Source organism: Coregonus lavaretus, assembly GCF_964263955.1.
Source record: "Coregonus lavaretus genome assembly, chromosome: 16".
Classification (NCBI taxonomy): domain Eukaryota; kingdom Metazoa; phylum Chordata; class Actinopteri; order Salmoniformes; family Salmonidae; genus Coregonus; species Coregonus lavaretus.
This window is the reverse complement of record NC_140003.1, coordinates 48,782,636-48,807,258: the sequence shown is the minus strand read 5'-3', so window position 1 is coordinate 48,807,258 and position 24,623 is coordinate 48,782,636. Positions and strand designations below refer to the sequence as shown.

The window sequence follows — 24,623 nt, the reverse complement described above, 5'->3', positions numbered from 1 at the left end:
TATTGTAAAGTGGTTGTCCCACTGGCTATAAGGTGAATGCACCAATTTGTAAGTCGCTCTGGATAAGAGCGTCTGCTAAATGACGTAAATGTAAATGTAAATGTACTGATGAGCATGTTAAGAAAAGTACAAGAGGAAAAGGAGAGTCAAAGAGCCTCTAACACATGTTGGAAAGGGAGAGTCATGTTTAGACCCTCTATAACACATGTTGGAAAGGGAGAGTCATGTTTAGACCCTCTATAACACATGTTGGAAAGGGAGAGTCATGTTTAGACCCTCTATAACACATGTTGGAAAGGGAGAGTCATGTTTAGATCCTCTATAACACATGTTGGAACGGGAGAGTCATGTTTAGACCCTCTATAACATGTTGGAAAGGGAGAGTCATGTTTAGACCCTCTATAACATGTTGGAAAGGGAGAGTCATGTTGTTTAGACCCTCTATAACACATGTTGGAAAGGGAGAGTCATGTTTAGACCCTCTATAACACATGTTGGAAAGGGAGAGTCATGTTTAGACCCTCTATAACACATGTTGGAAAGGGAGAGTCATGTTTAGACCCTCTATAACATGTTGGAAAGGGAGAGTCATGTTTAGACCCTCTATAACATGTTGGAAAGGGAGAGTCATGTTTAGACCCTCTATAACACATGTTGGAAAGGGAGAGTCATGTTTAGACCCTCTATAACACATGTTGGAAAGGGAGAGTCATGTTTAGACCCTCTATAACATGTTGGAAAGGGAGAGTCATGTTTAGACCCTCTATAACATGTTGGAAAGGGAGAGTCATGTTTAGACCCTCTATAACACATGTTGGAAAGGGAGAGTCATGTTTAGACCCTCTATAACATGTTGGAAAGGGAGAGTCATGTTTAGACCCTCTATAACATGTTGGAAAGGGAGAGTCATGTTTAGACCCTCTATAACATGTTGGAAAGGGAGAGTCATGTTTAGACCCTCTATAACATGTTGGAAAGGGAGAGTCATGTTTAGACCCTCTATAACATGTTGGAAAGGGAGAGTCATGTTTAGACCCTCTATAACACATGTTGGAAAGGGAGAGTCATGTTTAGACCCTCTATAACATGTTGGAAAGGGAGAGTCATGTTTAGACCCTCTATAACATGTTGGAAAGGGAGAGTCATGTTTAGACCCTCTATAACATGTTGGAAAGGGAGAGTCATGTTTAGACCCTCTATAACATGTTGGAAAGGGAGAGTCATGTTTAGACCCTCTATAACATGTTGGAAAGGGAGAGTCATGTTTAGACCCTCTATAACACATGTTGGAAAGGGAGAGTCATGTTTAGACCCTCTATAACATGTTGGAAAGGGAGAGTCATGTTTAGACCCTCTATAACATGTTGGAAAGGGAGAGTCATGTTTAGACCCTCTATAACATGTTGGAAAGGGAGAGTCATGTTTAGACCCTCTATAACATGTTGGAAAGGGAGAGTCATGTTTAGACCCTCTATAACACATGTTGGAAAGGGAGAGTCATGTTTAGACCCTCTATAACATGTTGGAAAGGGAGAGTCATGTTTAGACCCTCTATAACATGTTGGAAAGGGAGAGTCATGTTTAGACCCTCTATAACATGTTGGAAAGGGAGAGTCATGTTTAGACCCTCTATAACACATGTTGGAAAGGGAGAGTCATGTTTAGACCCTCTATAACATGTTGGAAAGGGAGAGTCATGTTTAGACCCTCTATAACATGTTGGAAAGGGAGAGTCATGTTTAGACCCTCTATAACATGTTGGAAAGGGAGAGTCATGTTTAGACCCTCTATAACATGTTGGAAAGGGAGAGTCATGTTTAGACCCTCTATAACACATGTTGGAAAGGGAGAGTCATGTTTAGACCCTCTATAACATGTTGGAAAGGGAGAGTCATGTTTAGACCCTCTATAACATGTTGGAAAGGGAGAGTCATGTTTAGACCCTCTATAACATGTTGGAAAGGGAGAGTCATGTTTAGACCCTCTATAACATGTTGGAAAGGGAGAGTCATGTTTAGACCCTCTATAACATGTTGGAAAGGGAGAGTCATGTTTAGACCCTCTATAACACATGTTGGAAAGGGAGAGTCATGTTTAGACCCTCTATAACATGTTGGAAAGGGAGAGTCATGTTTAGACCCTCTATAACATGTTGGAAAGGGAGAGTCATGTTTAGACCCTCTATAACATGTTGGAAAGGGAGAGTCATGTTTAGACCCTCTATAACACATGTTGGAAAGGGAGAGTCATGTTTAGATCCTCTATAACATGTTGGAAAGGGAGAGTCATGTTTAGACCCTCTATAACATGTTGGAAAGGGAGAGTCATGTTTAGACCCTCTATAACATGTTGGAAAGGGAGAGTCATGTTTAGACCCTCTATAACATGTTGGAAAGGGAGAGTCATGTTTAGACCCTCTATAACACATGTTGGAAAGGGAGAGTCATGTTTAGATCCTCTATAACATGTTGGAAAGGGAGAGTCATGTTTAGACCCTCTATAACACATGTTGGAAAGGGAGAGTCATGTTTAGACCCTCTATAACATGTTGGAAAGGGAGAGTCATGTTTAGACCCTCTATAACATGTTGGAAAGGGAGAGTCATGTTTAGACCCTCTATAACACATGTTGGAAAGGGAGAGTCATGTTTAGACCCTCTATAACATGTTGGAAAGGGAGAGTCATGTTTAGACCCTCTATAACATGTTGGAAAGGGAGAGTCATGTTTAGACCCTCTATAACATGTTGGAAAGGGAGAGTCATGTTTAGACCCTCTATAACATGTTGGAAAGGGAGAGTCATGTTTAGACCCTCTATAACACATGTTGGAAAGGGAGAGTCATGTTTAGACCCTCTATAACACATGTTGGAAAGGGAGAGTCATGTTTAGACCCTCTATAACATGTTGGAAAGGGAGAGTCATGTTTAGACCCTCTATAACACATGTTGGAAAGGGAGAGTCATGTTTAGACCCTCTATAACATGTTGGAAAGGGAGAGTCATGTTTAGACCCTCTATAACATGTTGGAAAGGGTGAGTCATGTTTAGACCCTCTATAACATGTTGGAAAGGGAGAGTCATGTTTAGACCCTCTATAACACATGTTGGAAAGGGAGAGTCATGTTTAGACCCTCTATAACATGTTGGAAAGGGAGAGTCATGTTTAGACCCTCTATAACACATGTTGGAAAGGGAGAGTCATGTTTAGACCCTCTATAACATGTTGGAAAGGGAGAGTCATGTTTAGACCCTCTATAACATGTTGGAAAGGGAGAGTCATGTTTAGACCCTCTATAACATGTTGGAAAGGGAGAGTCATGTTTAGACCCTCTATAACACATGTTGGAAAGGGAGAGTCATGTTTAGACCCTCTATAACATGTTGGAAAGGGAGAGTCATGTTTAGACCCTCTATAACATGTTGGAAAGGGAGAGTCATGTTTAGACCCTCTATAACATGTTGGAAAGGGAGAGTCATGTTTAGACCCTCTATAACATGTTGGAAAGGGAGAGTCATGTTTAGACCCTCTATAACATGTTGGAAAGGGAGAGTCATGTTTAGACCCTCTATAACACATGTTGGAAAGGGAGAGTCATGTTTAGACCCTCTATAACACATGTTGGAAAGGGAGAGTCATGTTTAGACCCTCTATAACATGTTGGAAAGGGAGAGTCATGTTTAGACCCTCTATAACACATGTTGGAAAGGGAGAGTCATGTTTAGACCCTCTATAACATGTTGGAAAGGGAGAGTCATGTTTAGACCCTCTATAACATGTTGGAAAGGGTGAGTCATGTTTAGACCCTCTATAACATGTTGGAAAGGGAGAGTCATGTTTAGACCCTCTATAACACATGTTGGAAAGGGAGAGTCATGTTTAGACCCTCTATAACATGTTGGAAAGGGAGAGTCATGTTTAGACCCTCTATAACACATGTTGGAAAGGGAGAGTCATGTTTAGACCCTCTATAACATGTTGGAAAGGGAGAGTCATGTTTAGACCCTCTATAACATGTTGGAAAGGGAGAGTCATGTTTAGACCCTCTATAACATGTTGGAAAGGGAGAGTCATGTTTAGACCCTCTATAACACATGTTGGAAAGGGAGAGTCATGTTTAGACCCTCTATAACATGTTGGAAAGGGAGAGTCATGTTTAGACCCTCTATAACATGTTGGAAAGGGAGAGTCATGTTTAGACCCTCTATAACATGTTGGAAAGGGAGAGTCATGTTTAGACCCTCTATAACACATGTTGGAAAGGGAGAGTCATGTTTAGACCCTCTATAACATGTTGGAAAGGGAGAGTCATGTTTAGACCCTCTATAACACATGTTGGAAAGGGAGAGTCATGTTTAGACCCTCTATAACATGTTGGAAAGGGAGAGTCATGTTTAGACCCTCTATAACATGTTGGAAAGGGAGAGTCATGTTTAGACCCTCTATAACATGTTGGAAAGGGAGAGTCATGTTTAGACCCTCTATAACACATGTTGGAAAGGGAGAGTCATGTTTAGTCATTTCATGTCCTGTCTCTGCCATGTATTCCATCTCTTCCAGAGCAGGCTACATTGTAAGGGTACTCTGTAATCCTAACCTGTCCCATGAGTTATGGGACCCACCTTGACAGACAAATAGTTCTACTGATGTCATTTCAACCACCTTTGCCTGCTGGGTAATGTCGTTTTGTAGTAATTGTCCCATGGCTATAGGTGACCCAGATCTCTCTCTGTAATCCTAACCTGTACCATCCCTGGCTATAGGTGACCCAGACCTCTCTCTGTAATCCTAACCTGTCCCATCCCTGGCTATAGGTGACCCAGACCTCTCTCCGCTCCTACATTGGTGTGGTTCCTCAGGACACGGTGCTCTTCAATGACAGCATAAGAAACAACATCCGCTACGGACGCATTGGCGCTAGCGACCAGGAGGTGGAGGAGGCTGCCCTCGCTGCGGACATACACTACAAGATCCTGACACTGCCCGAGGGTGAGGATGAAGATGATGAAGAAGAAGAAGATGATGATAATGAATATGAGGAGGAGGAGGATGATTTGTGTTGTGTTGCTCTCCACAGGGTATGAGACCCAGGTGGGAGAGAGGGGTCTGAAGCTGAGTGGAGGAGAGAAACAGAGAGTAGCCATCGCCCGAACCATCCTGAAGGACCCTCGGATCATCCTGCTGGATGAGGTCAGAGATAGGGGGGGATCGGGAGAAGGGCAGGGGGGAAGAGGACAGGTGGGATGGGAGGAAGGCAGGGGGGAAGAGGACAGGTGGGATTGGGAGAAGGGCAGGGGGGAAGAGGACAGGTGGGATTGGGAGAAGGGCAGGGGGGAAGAGGACAGGTGGGATGGGAGAAGGGCAGGGGGGAAGAGGACAGGTGGGATTGGGAGAAGGGCAGGGGGGAAGAGGACAGGTGGGATTGGGAGAAGGGCAGGGGGGAAGAGGACAGGTGGGATTGGGAGAAGGGCAGGGGGGAAGAGGACAGGTGGGATTGGGAGAAGGGCAGGGGGGAAGAGGACAGGTGGGATTGGGAGAAGGGCAGGGGGGAAGAGGACAGGTGGGATTGGGAGAAGGGCAGGGGGGAAGAGGACAGGTGGGATTGGGAGAAGGGCAGGGGGGAAGAGGACAGGTGGGATTGGGAGAAGGGCAGGGGGGAAGAGGACAGGTGGGATTGGGAGAAGGGCAGGGGGGAAGAGGACAGGTGGGATTGGGAGAAGGGCAGGGGGGAAGAGGACAGGTGGGATTGGGAGAAGGGCAGGGGGGAAGAGGACAGGTGGGATTGGGAGAAGGGCAGGGGGGAAGAGGACAGGTGGGATTGGGAGAAGGGCAGGGGGGAAGAGGACAGGTGGGATTGGGAGAAGGGCAGGGGGGAAGAGGACAGGTGGGATTGGGAGAAGGGCAGGGGGGAAGAGGACAGGTGGGATTGGGAGAAGGGCAGGGGTGGGAGGCACGTCAGGGACCATGTGTGTATAAAACCCTCCTAGACTCTGTCAAACAGGTCCTCAACCTAGCGTGACTTTATTGCTTTGTTGCAGATAGAAGGGCCTTTGAGCTGGATATGAACAAGGTGTGTTCTGAAGTTTCTGTTCAAATGCAGTCAAACCTTGCTGGTTGGGAAAAACAATAGGAGTTACAGTCTTGAAGACTTCATATCATAACTTTTTATTTTATTCTCATGTTGGTCCCATGTTATTCTGCTCTATGCTATAGGATACGTACTACCCCTCTGTCTACAGGATACGTACTACCCCCCCTCTCTCGCTCTCTCTCTCTCTCTCTCTCTCTCTCTCTCTCTCTCTCTCTCTCTCTCTCGCTCTCTCTCTCTCTCTCTCTCTCGCTCTGTCTCTCTCGTGCGCTCTCTCTCTCTACAGGCTACATGCTAACCCTCTCTCTCTCTCTCTACAGGCTACATGCTAACCCCCTCTCTCTCTCTCTACAGGCTACATGCTAACCCTCTCTCTCTCTCTCTACGGGCTACATGCTAACCCTCTCTCTCTCTCTCTCTCTACAGGCTACATGCTAACCCTCTCTCTCTCTCTCTCTCTACAGGCTACATGCTAACCCTCTCTCTCTCTCTCTCTACAGGCTACATGCTAACCCTCTCTCTCTCTCTACAGGCTACATGCTAACCCTCTCTCTCTCTCTCTGTCTCTCTCTTGCTCTGTCTCTCTCGTGCTCTCTCTCTCTCTCTACAGGCTACATGCTAACCCTCTCTCTCTCTCTCTCTCTGTCTCTCTCTCGCTCTGTCTCTCTCGTGCTCTCTCTCTCTCTCTCTACAGGCTACATGCTAACCCTCTCTCGCTCTCTCTCTCTACAGGCTACATACAAACCCTCTCTCTCTCTCTGCAGGCTACATGCTAACCCTCTCTCTCTCTCTCTGCAGGCTACGTCAGCCCTGGACACACAGACAGAACGCAACATCCAGGCCTCACTCTCCAAAGTCTGTACCAACAGGACCACTATAGTAGTAACACACAGGTAATGCTTTCAGAAGAGCCAGTTAATCATCAACTGCTCTGAAGTCAACAGGTTTAATCCTTCCTCTCCCTCAATGTGTCTCCCAGCTGTCCACGTGTTTACAGTGACCTAATGTCACAGACTACAATCAACCCCTAACACTGTGTTGAAAGGATGTGTGTCTAGGCTTGGGACGACAACAAAGAGAGAAGGGATCTCTGCTTCATATGCCTTTGTATCTCAGCATGCGTCCCAAATGGCACCCTATTGTAGATAGTGCACTACTTTTGACCAGAGAGATACAGGGCTCTGGTCAAAAGTAGTGCACTATAAAGGGAATAGGTTTCCATTTGGGACGTAGTGTCAGTCTCAAGGGCATGAAAACATAAAGAGTGCCAGACAGACAGACATCCTTTGGCCAGCTGCCTCAGCTCTAAAATCCTCTGATCTTGTCCTTCAGATAACAACATCTATTGATGAGGGATTCAAATGGGGCCATCTGGGCAAGATCGTGATCAGACGATCATTAAATCACATTGATCAGTGTCTGTGTCCTACATCCTCAAAGTTACTGCTGTTGGTTAAGGAGTATATTGTCCTATGGGCTCTGGCCAAAAGTAGTGCACTATATAGTGTATAGGGTGCCATTCTCTGGTCTAAAGTAGTGCACTATATAGTGAATAGGGTGCCATTCTCTGGTCTAAAGTAGTGCACTATATAGGGAATAGGGTGCCATTCTCTGGTCTAAAGTAGTGCACTATATAGGGAATAGGGTGCCATTCTCTGGTCTAAAGTAGTGCACTATATAGTGAATAGGGTGCCATTTGGGACGCAGCTGGGTGGAAACAAGGATATTCATATCTTTGACCGAAATCTAGATTCAAAATTGAAGAAAAGTTGATAGCACCACTAGCGTCTAATACCGTTAAGTCTTCCACTAGCATCTATTTCCATTAAGATTATAGCACCACTAGCATCTAATACCGTTGTCTTCCACTAGCATCTAATTCCGTTAAGATTATAGCACCACTAGCATCTAATACCGTTGTCTTCCACTAGCATCTAATTCCGTTAAGATTATAGCACCACTAGCATCTAATACCGTTGTCTTCGGCTAGCATCTAATACTGTTAAGTATTCCACTAGCATCTAATACCGTTAAGATTATAGCACCACTAGCATCTAATACCGTTAAGATGATAGCACCACTAGCATCTAATACCGTTGTCTTCGGCTAGCATCTAATACTGTTAAGTATTCCACTAGCATCTAATACCGTTAAGATTATAGCACCACTAGCATCTAATAACGTTAAGATGGTAGCGCCACTAGCATCTAATACCGTTAAGTCTTCCACTAGCTTCTAATACCGTTAAGATTATAGCACCACTAGCATCTAATACCGTTAAGATGATAGCACCACTAGCATCTAATACTGTTAAGTCTTCCACTAGCATCTAATACCGTTAAGTCTTCCACTAGCATCTAATACCGTTAAGTCTTCTACTAGCATCTAATACCCATTAAGTCTTCCAACGTAGTAGTGCATTAATATTTGACACTAATTCCTTCTGGTTCACCCAGAGTGTGTTCCTGAATACCCCTGGTCTGGTCTGCTAGCTAGCTGCTCCGCTCTGACAGGAAACGGTCTGCTAGCTATCTGCTCTGACAGGAAACGGTCTGCAAGCTAGCTGCTCCGCTCTGACAGGAAACGGTCTGCTAGTTAGCTGCTCCACTCTGACAGGAAATGGTCTGCAAGCTAGCTGCTCCGCTCTGACAGGAAACGGTCTGCTAGCTAGCAACTCCGCTCTGACAGGAAACGGTCTACTAGCTAGCTATCTGCTCTGACAGGAAACGGTCTGCTAGCTATCTGCTCCGCTCTGACAGGAAACGGTCTGTTAGCTAGCTGCTCCGCTCCGAAGGTAAAGGTCTGCTAGCTACCCTTACGAAAAAATATTGCAGTCAGTGTGCAGTATAACTACAGTATGCTGCAAATACTGCGTCCAAAATAACACCGTTATTTTACTGCAGTAATTTTGCAGTATAACTGCAGTTCAACTGCAGTACACATCAGTTATTCTGCAATTACTGCGTCCAAAATACCACAGTCGACTGCAGTTACTGAACTTTTACTGCAGTTTCAAAACTGTCATCTTTTTTTGTAAGGGTAGCTGCTCTGACAGGAAACGGTCTGCTAGCTAGCTGCTCTGACGGACATGGTCTACTAGCTAGCTGCTCTGACAGGAAACAATCTGCTAGCTAGGTGCTTTGACAGGAAACAGTCTGCTAGCTAGCTGCTCTGACAGGAAACTGTCTGCTAGGTGGGGTGCTCCAACAGGAAATGGTCTGCTAGCTAGCTGATCCACTCCAATAGGAAACGATCTGCTAAATAGTTGCTCCGCTCCGACAGGAAACGGTCTGCTAGCTAGCTGCTATGCTCCGACAGGAAACAGTCTGCTAGCTAGCTGCTCTGCTCCGACAGGAAACGGTCTGCTCTGACGGGAAACGGTCTGCTAACTAGCTTCTCTGACAGGAAATGGTCTGCTAGCTAGCTGCTCTGACAATAAATGGTCTGCTAGGTGGGGTGGGGGCAGTGGTGGAAAAGTACCCAATTGTTAAACTTAAGTAAAAGTAAAGATACCTTAATAGAAAATGACTAAAGTCAAAGTGAAAGTCACCCAGTAAAAGGTCTGCTAGCTACCCTTACGAAAAAAGATTGCAGTTATTCTGCAATTACTGCGTCCAAAATACCACAGTCGACTGCAGTTACTGCACTTTTACTGCAGTTTCAACTGTCATCTTTTTTTGTAAGGGTAGCAGCTCTGAGAGAAAACGGTCTGTTAGCTAGCTGCTCTGACAGGAAATGGTCTGCTAGCTTGCTGCTCTGACAGGAAACGGTCTGCTAGGTAGCTGCTCTGACATGAAACGGTCTGCTAGCTAGCTGCTCCGCTCTGACAGGTAACGGTCTGCTAGCTAGCTGGTTTGACAGAACATGGTCTGCTAGCTAGCTGCTCCGCTCCGACAGTTAACAGTCTACTAGCTAGCTGCTTTGACAGGAAATGGTCTGCCAGGTAGCTGCTCTGACAGGACACGGTCTGCTAGCTAGCTGCTCTGACAGGAAACGGTCTGCAAGCTAGCTGCTTCGACATGAAACGGTCTGCTAGCTAGCTGCTCCGCTCCAACAGGAAATGGTCTGCTAGCTAGTTGCTCCGCTCCGACAGGAAACAGTCTGCTAAATAGCTGCTCCGCTCAGACAGGAAATGGTCTGCTAGCTAGCATCTACGCTCCGACAGGAAACGGTCTGCTAGCTAGCTGCTCTGCTCTGAAAAGAAACGGTCTGCTAGGTGGGGTGGGGGCAGTGGTGGAAAAAGTACCCAATTGTTAAACTTAAGTAAAAGTAAAGATACCATAATAGAAAATGACTAAAGTAAAAGTGAAAGTCACCCAGTAAAAGGTCTGCTAGCTACCCATACGAAAAAAGATTGCAGTCAGAGAGCAGTATAACTATAGTATGCTGCAAATACTGCCTCCAAAATAATTATGTTTTTTTTACTGCAGTAATTTTGCAGTATAACTGCAGTTCAACTGCAGTACACTGCAGTTATTCTGCAATTACTGCGTCCAAAATACCACAGTCGACTGCAGTTACTGCAGAACATGGTCTGCTAGCTAGCTGCTCCGCTCCGACAGTTAACAGTCTGCTAGCTAGCTGCTTTGACAGGAAATGGTCTGCTAGGTAGCTGCTCTGACAGGACACGGTCTGCTAGCTAGTTGCTCTGACAGGAAACGGTCTGCTAGCTAGCTGTTCCGCTCCGACATGAAACGGTCTGCTAGCTAGCTGCTCCGCTCCGACAGGTAACGGTCTGCTAGCTAGCTGCTTTGACAGAAAATGGTCTGCTAGGTAGCTGCTCTGACAGGACACGGTCTGCTAGCTAGTTGCTCTGACAGGAAACGGTCTTCTAGCTAGCTGCTCCGCTCCAACAGGAAATGGTCTGCTAGCTAGCATCTACGCTCCGACAGGAAACGGTCTGCTAGCTAGCTGTTCCGCTCTGACAGGAAACGGTCTGCTAGCTAGCTGCTCTGCTCCGACAGGAAACGGTCTGCTAGCTAGCTGCTCTGCTTCGACAGGACAGGGTCTGCTAGCTAGCTGCTCTGACAGGAAACGGTCTGCTAGCTAGGTGTTCCGCTCTGATAGAAAACGGTCTGCTAGCTAGCTGCTCCACTCTGACAGGAAACGGTCTGCTAGCTAGCTGCTCTGCTCCGACAGGAAACGGTCTGCTAGCTAGCTGCTCTGCTTCGACAGGACAGGGTCTGCTAGCTAGCTGCTCTGACAGGAAACGGTCTGCTACCTAGGTGTTCCGCTCTGATAGAAAACGGTCTGCTAGCTAGCTGCTCCACTCTGACAGGAAACGGTCTGCTAGCTAGGGTTGGGAGACGGGGAAAGACGGTGAAAGACCTGGAGAATAAACCCTCCTCCTCACAGCTGCCCATGTCCCTTAATGTTGATGATGTGGTTGTTACTGACAAGGAGCACATGGCTGAGCTCTTTAATCACCACTTCATTAAGTCAGGATTCCTATTTGACTCAGCCACGCCTCCTTGCCCGTCTAACATTTCCTCATCTCCCACCCCTTCTAATGCGACTAGCCCTGATGCTCCTCCCTCTTTTTCCCCTGCCCCGCTACAAAGTTTCTCCCTGCAGGCGGTCACTGAGTCCGAGGTGCTAAAGGAGATCCTTAAACAATCCCCAAAAAACCATCTGGGTCAGATGGTTTAGACCCTTTCTTCTTTAAGGTTGCTGCTAAGCCTGTCTCTCCTCTCTGGGGAGGTTCCCGTTGCTTGGAAGGCAGCCACGGTGCGTCCTTTATTTAAAGGGGGAGATCAAGCTGATCCTAACTGTTATAGGCCTATTTCTATCTTGATCTGTTTATCAAAAGTGTTGGAAAAACTTGTCAATAATCAACTGACTGGCTTTTCTTGATGTCTATAGTATTCTCTCTGGTATGCAATCTGGTTTCCTCTCAGGTTATGGATGTGTCACTGCAACCTTAAAGGTCCTAAATGATGTCACCATTGCCCTTGATTCTAAGCGATGTTGTGCTGCTATTTTTATTGACTTGGCCAAAGCTTTTGATACGGTAGACCGTTCCATCCCTGTGGGCCGGCTAAGGAGTATTGGTGTCTCTGAGGGGTCTTTGGCCTGGTTTGATAACTACCTCTCTCAAAGAGTGCAGTGTATAAAGTCAGAACATCTGCTGTCTCAGCCACTGCCTGTCACCAAGGGAGTACCCGACGGCTCCATCCTAGGCCCCACGCTCTTCTCAATTTACATCAACAACACAGCTCAGGCAGTAGGAAGCTCTCTCATCCATTTATATGCAGATGATACAGTCTTATACTCACCTGGCCCCTCCCCGGATTTTGTGTTAAACGCTTTCTCAACAAAGCTTTCTTAGTGTCCAACAAGCTTTCTCTGCCCTTAACCTTGTTCTGAACACCTCCAAAACAAAGGTCATGTGGCTTGGTAAGAAGAATGCCCCTCTCCCCACCGGTGTGATTACTACCTCTGAGGGTTTAGAGCTTGAGGTAGTCACCTCATCCAAGTCCTTGGGAGTACGGCTAGACGGTCCACTGTCCTTCTCCCACATATCAAAGCTGCAGGCTAAGGTTAAATCTAGACTTGGTTTCCTCTACCGTAATCGCTCCTCTTTCACACCAGCTGCCAAACTAACCCTGATTCAGATGACCATCCTACCCATGCTAGATTATGGAGACGTAATTTATAGATCGGCAGGTAAGGGTGTTCTCAAGCGGCTAGATGTTCTTTACCATTCGGCCATCAGATTTGCCACCAATGCTCCTTATAGGACACATCACTGCACTCTATACTTCTCTGTAAACTGGTCATCTCTGTATATACGTCGCAAGATCCACTGGTTGATGCTTATTTATAAAACCCTGTTAGGCCTCACTCCCCCCTATCTGAGATACCTACTGCAGCCCTCATCCTCCACATACAACACCCGTTCTGCCAGTCACATTCTGATAAAGGTCCCCAAAGCACACACATCCCTGGGTCTCGCTCCTCTTTTCAGTTCGCTGCAGCTAGCGACTGGAACGAGCTGCAAAAAACACTCAAACTGCACAGTTTTATCTCCATCTCTTCATTCAAAGACTCAATCATGGACACTCTTACTGACAGTAAGCTGCTTCGCCTGATGTATTGTTGTCTCTACCTTCTTGCCCTTTGTGCTGTTGTCTGCCCAATAATGTTTGTACCATGTTTTGTGCTGCTGCCATGTTGTGTTGCTACCATTTTGTCGTTGTTTTATGTAGTGTTGTGGTGTCTCTCTTGTCGTGATGTGTGTTTTGTCCTATATTTTATTAATTTATTTTTAATCTCAGCCCCCGTCACCGCAGGAGGCCTTTTGCTTTTTGGTAGGCCATCATTGTAAATAATAATTTGTTCTTAACTGACTTGCCTAGTTAAATAAAGGTTTAAACAAAAAGGTTTAAAAAAAATAAAAATAAGAACATCTAACCAAGTCATTCTTATAGCGTTCCGTTCTACACCGATGTTGGTACTAACCAAGTCATTCTTGCTGAAGTGGATGTTATTGTGTTTTGTTTCAGATTGTCGACCATCATTGGATCAGACCAGATCCTGGTAGTCCAAGATGGCCAGATTGCAGAGAGAGGGAGGTGAGTAACTGGCTTTAGTGCTAGGAAACCCACTTTCAAAACATCTCGTCTGTCAGGCAATTAACCTCCAGCTTCAGTGTAATAGAACGTACCAGTAATACCTGTCCTGTGTTCAGCTTTAGTAGTCCTGTCCACACCTGAGTACCCCTGAGAGGGCCTAGCCTGCTTGCCTGTGTTTGCGTGGGAAAGAGAGAGGTGAAAGGAGAGCGTTGGATCCCAGAGTACCCCTGAGAGGGCCTAACCTGCTTGCCTGTGTTTGCGTGGGGAAAGAGAGAGGTGAAAGGCAGTGGCGGCTGGTGAAAAATATTCTCGGTGGGGCTGTGCCATACTTTTTTTTTCCTGTAACCATCGCGATATATTTTAACACAAACTGCAGGACAGCAGTGCTCAGTGAAACATTCAGTAATTATTTAATGCCAATATTAAAAAGTTGAGGCATTCTTACACAAAAACATATTACACAAACCCAAGCCTTTCATTTGCATTTAAAGTGAACTTTTCACCATTGGTAGTAAACAGGCAACGCAACAGGCATGCTGTCAGAACAGAGTGGAAAGTGGACAATAACATGAAATTATTATAAAGTTTATAGGAAATCTTACACTGTATAAAAGGATGTATAATATAGAAATGGATATCAAGTGGATGAACTCAAACCTTTGACTGGAAGAATAGCATACAGTATTTTATGATCATACTAAATGTGACTAATTGTTAATGTGCTCCAGAACTGCAACAATTAATTGATACAAAACAACATATATACAGTAATATTAGCAAAGACACTATTAAGACTTTCTAGAGTACCATATATAACTGGATTTTTTATGCTAAGGTCAACTATATACAAAGAAACATGCGGCCAGAGCTGCTCTCTGTGTGTGTGTCTGTCATCTTATTTGTACAGGAATTTTGCCCGTCTGTCCTTCTGAGTGGCAAACCTCTCAATGACCCTTTGATTAAAGTCAGGAATGTCCCTGACAGGTTTCTTCTCCATGGAGAGCATGGCCAGAGCGTTCAGGCGATCCTGTGTCATGCTGTTTCTCAGGAAGGTCTTGATCCTTTTCAGTGTAGAGAAGCACCTTTCTGACTCAGCAGTTGTCATGGGTGTGGTGATGAGGATCTTGAGGAGGCTGGCAGTCTCTGTGAAAGTGCTCTGAAGGTTGTTCTCCATGAAGAACTGGTACAGGGGCACTGCACCACTACAAGCCTTGAACTCACTGTTCTCATAGATGAGGGACAGTTCGGTTTTGAGCTTGGCCTTGTTCAACATGGGGTACGCCTCCACGGTTGTTTCAAGCGCTGTATCGGGGAACTTCACACTGTGTTGTGGGAACAACTCTCCGTGCAATAGTGTTGCGCTGATGAGGTGCTGGGTGAAGGAGAACCTCTCTTTGGCATGACTCAGGATGGTATCACATACCTGTAAAAGATACATCATCAGCTTTAATTTGCAATTAAGCTATTTTGATGCAAGTGATCCTGACTGACACATGCCTATGTCCAACTCAAGTATATGATTACCAAGGTGCTGATTGTTCAGGGTTTTGGCTACATACTACCAGGCCTGAAAAAAGTTCTAGGGGGAAACACTGACAATTACATCACAACTTACCTCTATAGCCAACCTCTGTTGTTCTCCTGGTCCCAGCATCCTCCGTCGCTTGATGGGCTGTTGCTGCTCGTCAGATGCGCTGTCCCCACACAAAGAGGGAATTGAGGCCCTGGGTCCAAAAAATAAAGTTTAATTTGATAACTTGCAATCAGACTTCTTAACTCACTGTAATTCCCCCTCAACACACAACCAGTGACTTTTATATATATATATATATATATATATATATATATATATAGACAGACAGACAGACAGACAGACAGACAGATAGTGTGTATATACACACAAACTATGTCTAGTAACTGCTTTTAACCTGTGATGTACATAATTAACTGATGTTATTACGTTTTAAAGCCTTTTTCTATTACATTTGTGAGAGGGATGCAACATCATTTTGTTCTGCTGTGCACTTAGCAATAAAGTTAATCTTCAATAACAACTAGGCCTCTTCTAGAAATTGACCTGGTGGACACCTGAATAATTATTACAAACTGTGTAGTACTTTCCTGCATTATTATCAACGTCTGATCGTGTCTTCTCTTTCCTTTTAAAATACTAAAACAAATATAATTGTGACGGCTCTATGATAATCACTCACTTTGATGACCAGACACATTTAGGCTTTTAAACTGTTGTAAGTGAACTATTCATCTTTCTAACAACATCTTTATCAGCCAATAGTAAATATAGTTATTTACCTGATTGTTAGCATGCTGTCTGTGAACCTCTGGACAAGTGCTTTAATGAAGACAGGGTCGATGTTCCTCTTCTGCAGCTGGCTGAAAAGCATGTCCACATTTGGCATGATCTTGTGGAACAGTGCCAGGAAAAAACAGAAAGCCTCGTCTTCGAGCATCCTCACAAAGCCCCCCGCCTCTCTGACAGTCGGGGCATCAAAGTTCCCAGAGTCTCTGATGGTCTGGAAACACGTTAGGAGGTCATCCCTGTACTCGTACACAGTGTTTACAGCGCGACTGTGGAAGTTCCACCGTGTTGTAGAGGCTCTGGGGAGTCTATGCGCAACCACTTCGTCAAGCACGGTGGTTCGCTTGGGAGACCTGGAGAAGAAAGCAGAAAATCCTGCAAGGTCGGAAAAGAAAGTGCCGATCCTGGGGATGCGTGAAGTAGCCTGCTGCATGATGAGGTTCAGCTGATGTGCATAGCAGTGGACGTAGTGCGCATTTTCGTACACATCCACTATTTTACGCTGCACTCCGCCGGTGGCTCCCCTCATCACACTTGCTCCGTCGTAAGCCTGGGCAATAAGTTTGGCCTTTTGTCCATGTGAGAGTATGGTGCTGAGCCTCTCCAGCAGCGCTGTAGCGATGGTGTCGGCGGTTGCGTTCTCGATCAAAATGAACTCGAAAAAACGCTCTTGGACGTTACTTTTAGCATCGATGTAGCGTATCACAAGCACCAACTGGCAGTGGGTGGAAACGTCAGTCGTCTCGTCAGCTTGAATGGCGATAAAATCAGCACTCTTTACTTCCTCCAGGATGTAATCCTTAAGCACTGACAGCATACAGTCCAACAGCTCGTTCTGTATCGTCTTTGACGTGCCCTTAAAAACGGTAGCTGTCTTCAGGTGCTCCTCCAGCACACTGTCGAGGGAGGCAACAAAATCCACTAAGCCCCGGAAAATGCCGGGGTTGTCCGAGGAGTCAGTCTCCTCGTGCCCACGCAAGGCCAACTCAAAAGCCCCACAGAACTTCACACAATCGATAATTTTGGATAGAATGTGCCTGTTTTTATCCACCTCCTCATTGTGTTTCCTCACCGCAATCCTGTGGCTGTCATCCAGCTGCGTAGCAATGTTCACCCTTCCTAATACAGCTAGCTTTACAGAGTTGTCCATGTGTGCCCTGGTGTTCTCATGTTTCTTTACCTTCTCTGACAGGTGCTTCATATCCCTCACTCCGGTACCTGTCCATGCTGAATCTGACCCCGTCGTTTTAAAAAGCAAGCACGGAAAGCAAAATAAAGCATTAGCATCAGTACACCCAGCTAGCCAAGCCTTCCTGGTGTACCAGCTACGGGAGAAGCCGCGCATATACTGCTTCCCTTTCTCGCTAGCCTGCTGTCTGATTGAGAGGTCAGGTTGATCTGGGCCCAGCTCTTTCACCCAAACTTTCTCTGACAAAGTTCTCCTCTCAAACGGATCTTGGAGGAGAGATTTCACCGAGTTAGGGTTGGGTCTTGGAGGAGTAACGTTTGCGCTCGCCATTGTCGTCTAGTAAAAATGACGCCACTGGAGCCCGGTCCTTATTTTATCAGGGGCGAGCTTGGGGCGATAAAATAATCGCCCTCCTTGGATTCGATTTAAGATCGCTGATTGGCTACATTTTATGTCATACATTCATATCTTAAATTAGCAATTGGCTTAACTGCTACGTAGACCCGCCTCCTCGGGGCACTTTCTGTATCGCCCAGAGCTGACGAGGCGTTTGACAGGCAGAGGAAAGGTTGCGAATATGATTTTCTATCATATCTTACACATATTACTGTGTGCATTCCATATTTCAAACACACAAATATTGACATACTGATGTTTTTATTATTATTATTATTATTTTTATTTATTTTTTATTTTATTTTTTAAAATAATTTTATTTAAGGGGGCGGCGCCCTAGCGCCCTCTATCGGCCAGCCGCCACTGGTGAAAGGAGAGCGTTGGATCCCAGAGTACCCCTGAGAGGGCCTAACCTGCTTGCCTGTGTTTGCGTGGGGAAAGAGAGAGGTGAAAGGAGAGCGTTGGAGCCCTGAGTTGTGTAGCTACTATTCCGTTGTGATTCGTTGTATTTTATTTAACTAGTCAGTTAAGAACAAATTCTTATTTATTCTGTAGATCAGTGCTGTTCACCTCAGGCTGTCGGTGTCTGCTGTCCTGCCCTGTCTTGTCCTACCCTGTCCTGTCTTGTCCTGTCTTGTCTTGTCCTACCCTGCCCTACCCTACCCTGTCCTGTCCTGCCCTGCTTTCATCTTCCTACAGACAGGATGTGTGTTCTCACTGACCAAACAGACCATGTAGACCACGTCTAAAGTCTTCCACACTCTGGACTGACCAAACACGCTGGGCTCAGCCTGAGCCCAGAGGGGCTAACAATCCTTCTGCCTAAAGGGGCCCACCTGACCCCTCCATTCCTCTCCTCTCAACACTAATGGCCCCTGGTCATTCATCCTGCTGATCCAGACTGGAGCTGCCTGTCTGCCTTCCTCTCAGCCACTGCACCTTGTTTCCCAGTGGGCCTTTTGATATAGGAGCTGGTGGCGTTAAGGGCTTTCCCTCCACCTCTCCTGTCCCCATACAGCCGCTGGGGGATGTAACCCCACACCACCAACACCCAGCACTATTCAACTCTGACTGGCACTGCAATCTAAACACAACACACAGGCTTTTAACCTGCAGGGACTGAACTGGAGAGAACCTCAGGAAACACAACACACAGGTGTCCTGTCCTTTGACTGCCCCTGTCCCCCTAACAGGTGTCCTGTCCTTTGACTGTCCCTGTCCCCCTAACAGGTGTCCTGTCCTTTGACTGTCCCTGTCCACCTAACAGGTGTCCTGTCCTCTGACTGTCCCTGTCCCCCTAACAGGTGTCCTGTCCTTTGACTGTCCCTGTCCACCTAACAGGTGTCCTGTCCTCTGACTGTCCCTGTCCCCCTAACAGGTGTCCTGTCCTTTGACTGTCCCTGTCCCCCTAACAGGTGTCCTGTCCTTTGACTGTCCCTGTCCACCTAACAGGTGTCCTGTCCTCTGACTGTCCCTGTCCCCCTAACAGGTGTCCTGTCCTTTGACTGTCCCTGTCCCCCTAACAGGTGTCCTGTCCTTTGACTGTCCCTGTCCCCCTAACAGGTGTCCTGTCCTCTGACTGTCCCTGTCCCCCTAACAGGTGTCCTGTCCTTTGACTGTCCCTGTCCCCCTAACAGGTGTCCTGTCCTTTGACTGTCCCTGTCCACCTAACAGGTGTCCTGTCCTCTGACTGTCCCTGTCCCCCTAACAGGTGTCCTGTCCTCTGACTGTCCCTGTCCCCCTAACAGGTGTCCTGTCCTCTGACTGTCCCTGTCCCCCTAACAGGTGTCCTGTCCTCTGACTGTCCCTGTCCCCCTAACAGGTGTCCTGTCCTCTGACTGTCCCTGTCCCCCTAACAGGTGTCCTGTCCTCTGACTGTCCCTGTCCTGGTGTGATGTGAAACAGAGAAGGAGTCCTGGTGTGATATTCCATTATGTCGAGAGCTGTTCCCTTGCTGGACAACTGAGAGCCCCAAACTGTTCATTAGGGTTCTATTCTACTGGTAGAAACAGGCTTTTTTGATATCAAGTGATGGCTGAGCAAACTTGAGTTCCTGTTCCCGTCTCACTTTCGCGTTTCTCTCTTGCTCTGTGAACAAATCTGGGAGAAACCGTTTTAAGAGGTGGCTTTGAAAAGAGAGTGTTAAAGAAAGGTTCCAGAGCTTGTCTCCACGACTCCAAATAAAGTTTTTAGTGGCCCTAGTTATCCACATTTCTAATAAGCGAATAAGCAATAAAATAACCTTGAAAGTTGATCAACTTGTAAACTCACTTTTGAGAGAATGGCATTTTAATGTTTTAGTATCTAGTGAAGAGCTCTTCTTTGTCTACACCCATTCAGCATCGTTCACACCCTCTTAAGCTTTAGCCCCACCCATCTCGTTTCGCTCTCGGAGCGTTCAGAGACGACACTTGACGCTCTGGCCGATGATTTGTTTACCTCTGGATAACATGAAAACTGCCTAACCAGCTCTGCTGGCAACAATTTCATTATGCTTTTATGCCAACGGGTGTTGTACACTTTAGCTTAAGACAGGACTGCCCAACCCTGTTCCTGGAGAGCTACCGTCCTGTATGTTTTCTGTGCATGAGACCGACCCAGAGGACTGGGTGATCTCGCTCTCCGAGGACTGGGTGATCTCGCTCTCCGAGGACTGGGTGATCTCGCTCTCCAAGGACTGGGTGATCTCGCTCTCCGAGGACTGGGTGATCTCGCTCTCAGAGGACTGGGTGATCTCGCTCTCAGAGGACTGGGTGATCTCGCTCTCAGAGGACTGGGTGATCTCGCTCTCCGAGGACTGGGTGATCTCGCTCTCCGAGGACTGGGTGATCTCGCTCTCCGAGGACTGGGTGATCTCGCTCTCCGAGGACTGGGTGATCTCGCTCTCCGAGGACTGGGTGATCTCGCTCTCCGAGGACTGGGTGATCTCGCTCTCCGAGGTCAACGTGAGTATGGTCTTTAATCAGGTCAACACTCGCAAGGCCGCGTGGCCGAACGGTATTCCAGGGCGCGTTCTCAGAGCATGTGCAGAAGAGCTGGCCGGTATATTCACGGTAATATTCAACCTCTCCTTGTCCCAGTCTGTATTCCCCATATGTTTAAGATAACTACCATCATTCCTGTTCCCAAGAACTCTAACATGCTGACTAGACCAGTGCGCCGTCGTGGTTTTGTTCATCCACACCAGACGCGATCAGGACACGCAGGTTGAAATGTCGAAACGAACTCTGAACCAACTATATTAATTTGGAGACGGGTCGAAAAGTATTAAACATTTATGGCAATTTAGCTAGCTGTTGCTAGCTAATTTGTCCTGGGAGATAAACATTGGGTTGTTATTTTACCTGAAATGCACAAGGTCCTCTACTCCGACAATTCATCCACAGATAAAAGGGTAAACCGAGTTCGTTTCTTGTAATCTCTCCTCCTTCAGGCTTCTTCTTCTTCTTTGGATGGAAATGGAGGTTGGCAACCAACTTTAAGGTGCATTACCACCACCAACTGGACTGGAGTGTGGACCTCAGTTCATCTTTCAATCACCCACATGGGTAAATGCTCCTAAAAACCAATGAGGAGATGGGAGAGGCGGGACTTGCAGCGCGTCAAGCGTCACAAATAGAACCAAGTTCTATTTTAGCACCTGGCCACGCAGACGCTCGTTGATGCATGCGAGCGGTGTCGGTGCAATGATTGAATAACATGTATGTGTACATTTATTTTGCAACGCTCGCACACGCGACGCGAGCGGTGTGGTCAGCATGTAAGGCTTCATGCCACAATGACTACCGCCCTGTAGCACTCACATCTGTAATCATGAAGTGCTTTGAAAGGCTGGTTATGGCACACATCAACTCCACCATCCCAGACACCCTAGACCAGGGTTCTTCAATTCCGGTCCTGGAGGGCCGAAACACTTCTGTTTTTTATTTATACCTGGTAGTTAATTGCACTCACCTGGTGTCCCAGGTCTGAATTAGCCCCTGATTAGAAGGAGAGGATGAAAAACAGAGGTGTTTCGGGCCCTCCAGGACCGGAATTGAAGAACCCTGCCCTAGACCCACTCCAATTTGCATACCGCCCTAACAGATCGATAGACGATGCAATCTCAATTGCACTCCACACTGCCCTCACTCACCTAGATAAGAGGAACACCTATGTGAGAATGATATTAATTGACTACAGCTCAGTGTTCAACACCATTGTCCCCTCCAAGCTCATCACCATTGTCCCCTCCAAGCTCATCACCATTGTCCCCTCCAAGCTCGTCACCATTGTCCCCTCCAAGCTCGTCACCATTGTCCCCTCCAAGCTTGTCACCATTGTCCCCTCCAAGCTCGTCACCATTGTCCCCTCCAAGCTCGTCACCATTGTCCCCTCCAAGCTCGTCACCAGTGGGATGTGTTGTGCCGGGACAATAACCTCTCTCTCAACGTCAGTAAGACCGAGGAGCTGATCGTGGACTACAGGAAACGGGAGGGCTAGCACGCCCCCGTCCACATCAACGGGGCTACAGTGGAGCGGGTCGAGAGCTTCAAGTTCCTCGGTGTCCAAATCACTAAGGACAGCGCCTCTTCCCCTTGAGGATGTTGAAAAGGTTTGGCATGGGACCTCAAATCCTCAAAAAAGTTATACATTTACATTTACATTTTAGTCATTTAGCAGACGCTTTTATCCAGAGCGACTTACAGTTAGTGAATGCATACATGTTTATTTTTTATTTATGTATTTTTTATTTATTTTTTCATACTGGCCCCCCGTGGGAAACGAACCCACATCCCTGCAGGCCAAACCCTCCCCTACCTTGGACCAATTGTGCGCCGCCCCATGGGTCTCCCGGTCGCGGCCGGCTGCGACAGAGCCTGGACTCGAACCAGGATCTCTAGTGGCACAGTTAGCACTGAGATGCACTGCCTTAGACCAGCTGCACCATTGAGAGCATCTTGACTGTCTGCATCACAGCCTGGTACGGCAACAGCACCGCCTTCGATCGCATGGCGCTACAGAGGGTGGTGCGGAAAGCCCAGTACATCATTGGGGCCGAGCTCCCTGCCATCCAGGACCTCTATACCAGGCGGTGTGAAAGGAAGGCCCAGAAAATCGTTAAAGACTCCAGCCACCCAAGCCATAGACTGTTCTCGCTGCTTCTGCACGGCAAGCAGTACCGGAGCATCAAGTCTGACACCAACAGGCTCCTGAACAGCTTCTATCCCCAATCCCTAATGCTGCTAAATAGCTAACAGAATGGCTACACGGACTGTCTGAGTTGACCCTTGTATTTTAGTTTTACACACACACTGACACTCCAACACACACATAACATGCACACACATTTATACTGACTCTACATACACACTCACATACAATCATCATTTACGCTGCTGCTACTCTGTTAATCATACATCCTGATGCCTAGTCACCTGACCCCTATACATATCTACCTCCATCACTCCAGTATCCCTGCACATTGTTAATATGGCATTGAACTTAACCTGTATATAGTCACCTGACCCCTATACATATCTACCTCCATCCCTCCAGTATCCCTGCACATTGTTAATATGTTATTGAACCTGTATGTAGCTTCTTACTTCTCGTGTTTTTCTTATTTCTTATTTTTATATCTCATGTGTTTTTCTTCTACCTTGCTATTTTTAGTGCTACATTGATATTGATTACTGCATTGTTGGGTTTGGAACTTGCAAGAAAGACATTTCACTGTACTTGTGCACGTGACATTAAAACTTGAAACTCTCCCCTCTCCTTCTCTCGCTCTCTTTCTCTCTCTTTCACTCTCTCTCTCTCTCTCTCTCTCTCCCCCTCTCTCCCTCTCTCTCTCTCGCTCTCTCTCTCCTCTTTCACTCCTCTCTCTCTCTCGCTCTCTCTCTCTCTCTCTCTCTATCTCTCTCTCCTCTTTCACTCCCCCCTCTCTCTCTCTCTCTCTCTCTCCTCTTTCACTCCCCCCCTCTATCCCTCTCTCTCTCGCTCTCTCTCCTCTTTCACTCCCCTCTCGCTCTCTCTCTCCTCTTTCACTCCCCTCTCTCTCTCTCTCTCTCTCTCTCCTCTTTCACTCCCCTCTCGCTCTCTCTCTCCTCTTTCACTCCTCTCTCTCTCTCTCTCCCTCTCTCTCGCTCTCTCTCTCTCTCACTCTCTCTCGCTCTTTCTTCTTTCACTCCACCCTCTCTCTTTCACTCCTCTCTCTCTCTCTCTCTCTCTCTCTCTCTCTCTCTCTCTCTCTCTCTCTCTCTCTCTCTCTCTCGCTCACTCTCACTCTCTCTCTCTCTCCTCTTTCACTCCCCTCTCTCTTTCGTTCTCTCTCCTCTTTCACTCCCCCCTCTCTCTCGCTCTCTCTCCTCTTTCACTCCCCCCTCTCTCTTGCTCTCTCACTCCTCTCTCTCTCTCTCTCTCTCTCTCTCTCTCCTCTTTCACTCCTCTCTCTCTCTCTCTCTCTCTCTCTCTCTCTCTCTCTCTCTCTCTCTCTCTCTCTCCTTTCCCTCCCCCCTCTATCTCTCGCTCCTCTTTCACTCCCCCCCCCCTCTCTCTCTCTCTCTCTCTCTCTCTCTCTCTCTCTCTCTCCTTTCCCTCCCCCCTCCATCTCTCGCTCCTCTTTCACTCCCCCCTCTCTCTCTCCTCTTTCTCTCTGTCTCTCCTCTCTTGCTCTTCTCTCCAGGCATGAGGAGTTGCTGTCCCAGGGAGGTTTGTACTCTGCTATGTGGCTGAAACAGCAGGACAGAGACATACAACCCTAACCCAGAGGGTCAGCAGCCCACTATTCCCCACCACGGTCCTGAGCCAGTATCCCAGCACAGAGCTAACAGCTAACCAGGGAACAGAGGAGCAGGTTGAGCCAGGATAGAGCTCAACCATCTGAAGGAAAATATTCCACTCATATTGAGGCATTTTGGGCGGGTAGGGCGAGGTTCTGAGGCGAGTTTCGAACTTGGCATCCTAAGGACCAAAGCCAGACACATTACTGCTGCTCCAAGAAAAGCTAGTTACACTAGATGGTAACTTTACAAAGCTAGTTACACTAGATGGTAACTTTACAAAGCTAGTTACAC

The 24,623-nt window shown here is 46.8% G+C and overlaps 1 protein-coding gene across 1 annotated transcript in view; it reads left to right on the top strand.

Annotated features, from left to right (window-relative positions):
- abcb6b (ATP binding cassette subfamily B member 6 (LAN blood group) b) overlaps positions 1–24,311 on the top strand; it is a gene marked incomplete at both ends in the record, with an annotated part of 80,708 nt that extends 56,397 nt beyond the window's left edge. The window contains 5 exons of the mRNA XM_084179748.1: positions 4,813–4,987; positions 5,076–5,188; positions 6,885–6,979; positions 13,592–13,660; positions 24,233–24,311. Coding sequence (XP_084035874.1) covers positions 4,813–4,987; positions 5,076–5,188; positions 6,885–6,979; positions 13,592–13,660; positions 24,233–24,311 — 531 coding nt within the window. The remainder of the gene's footprint in view (positions 1–4,812; positions 4,988–5,075; positions 5,189–6,884; positions 6,980–13,591; positions 13,661–24,232) is intronic.
- Positions 24,312–24,623: the final 312 nt, after the last annotated feature.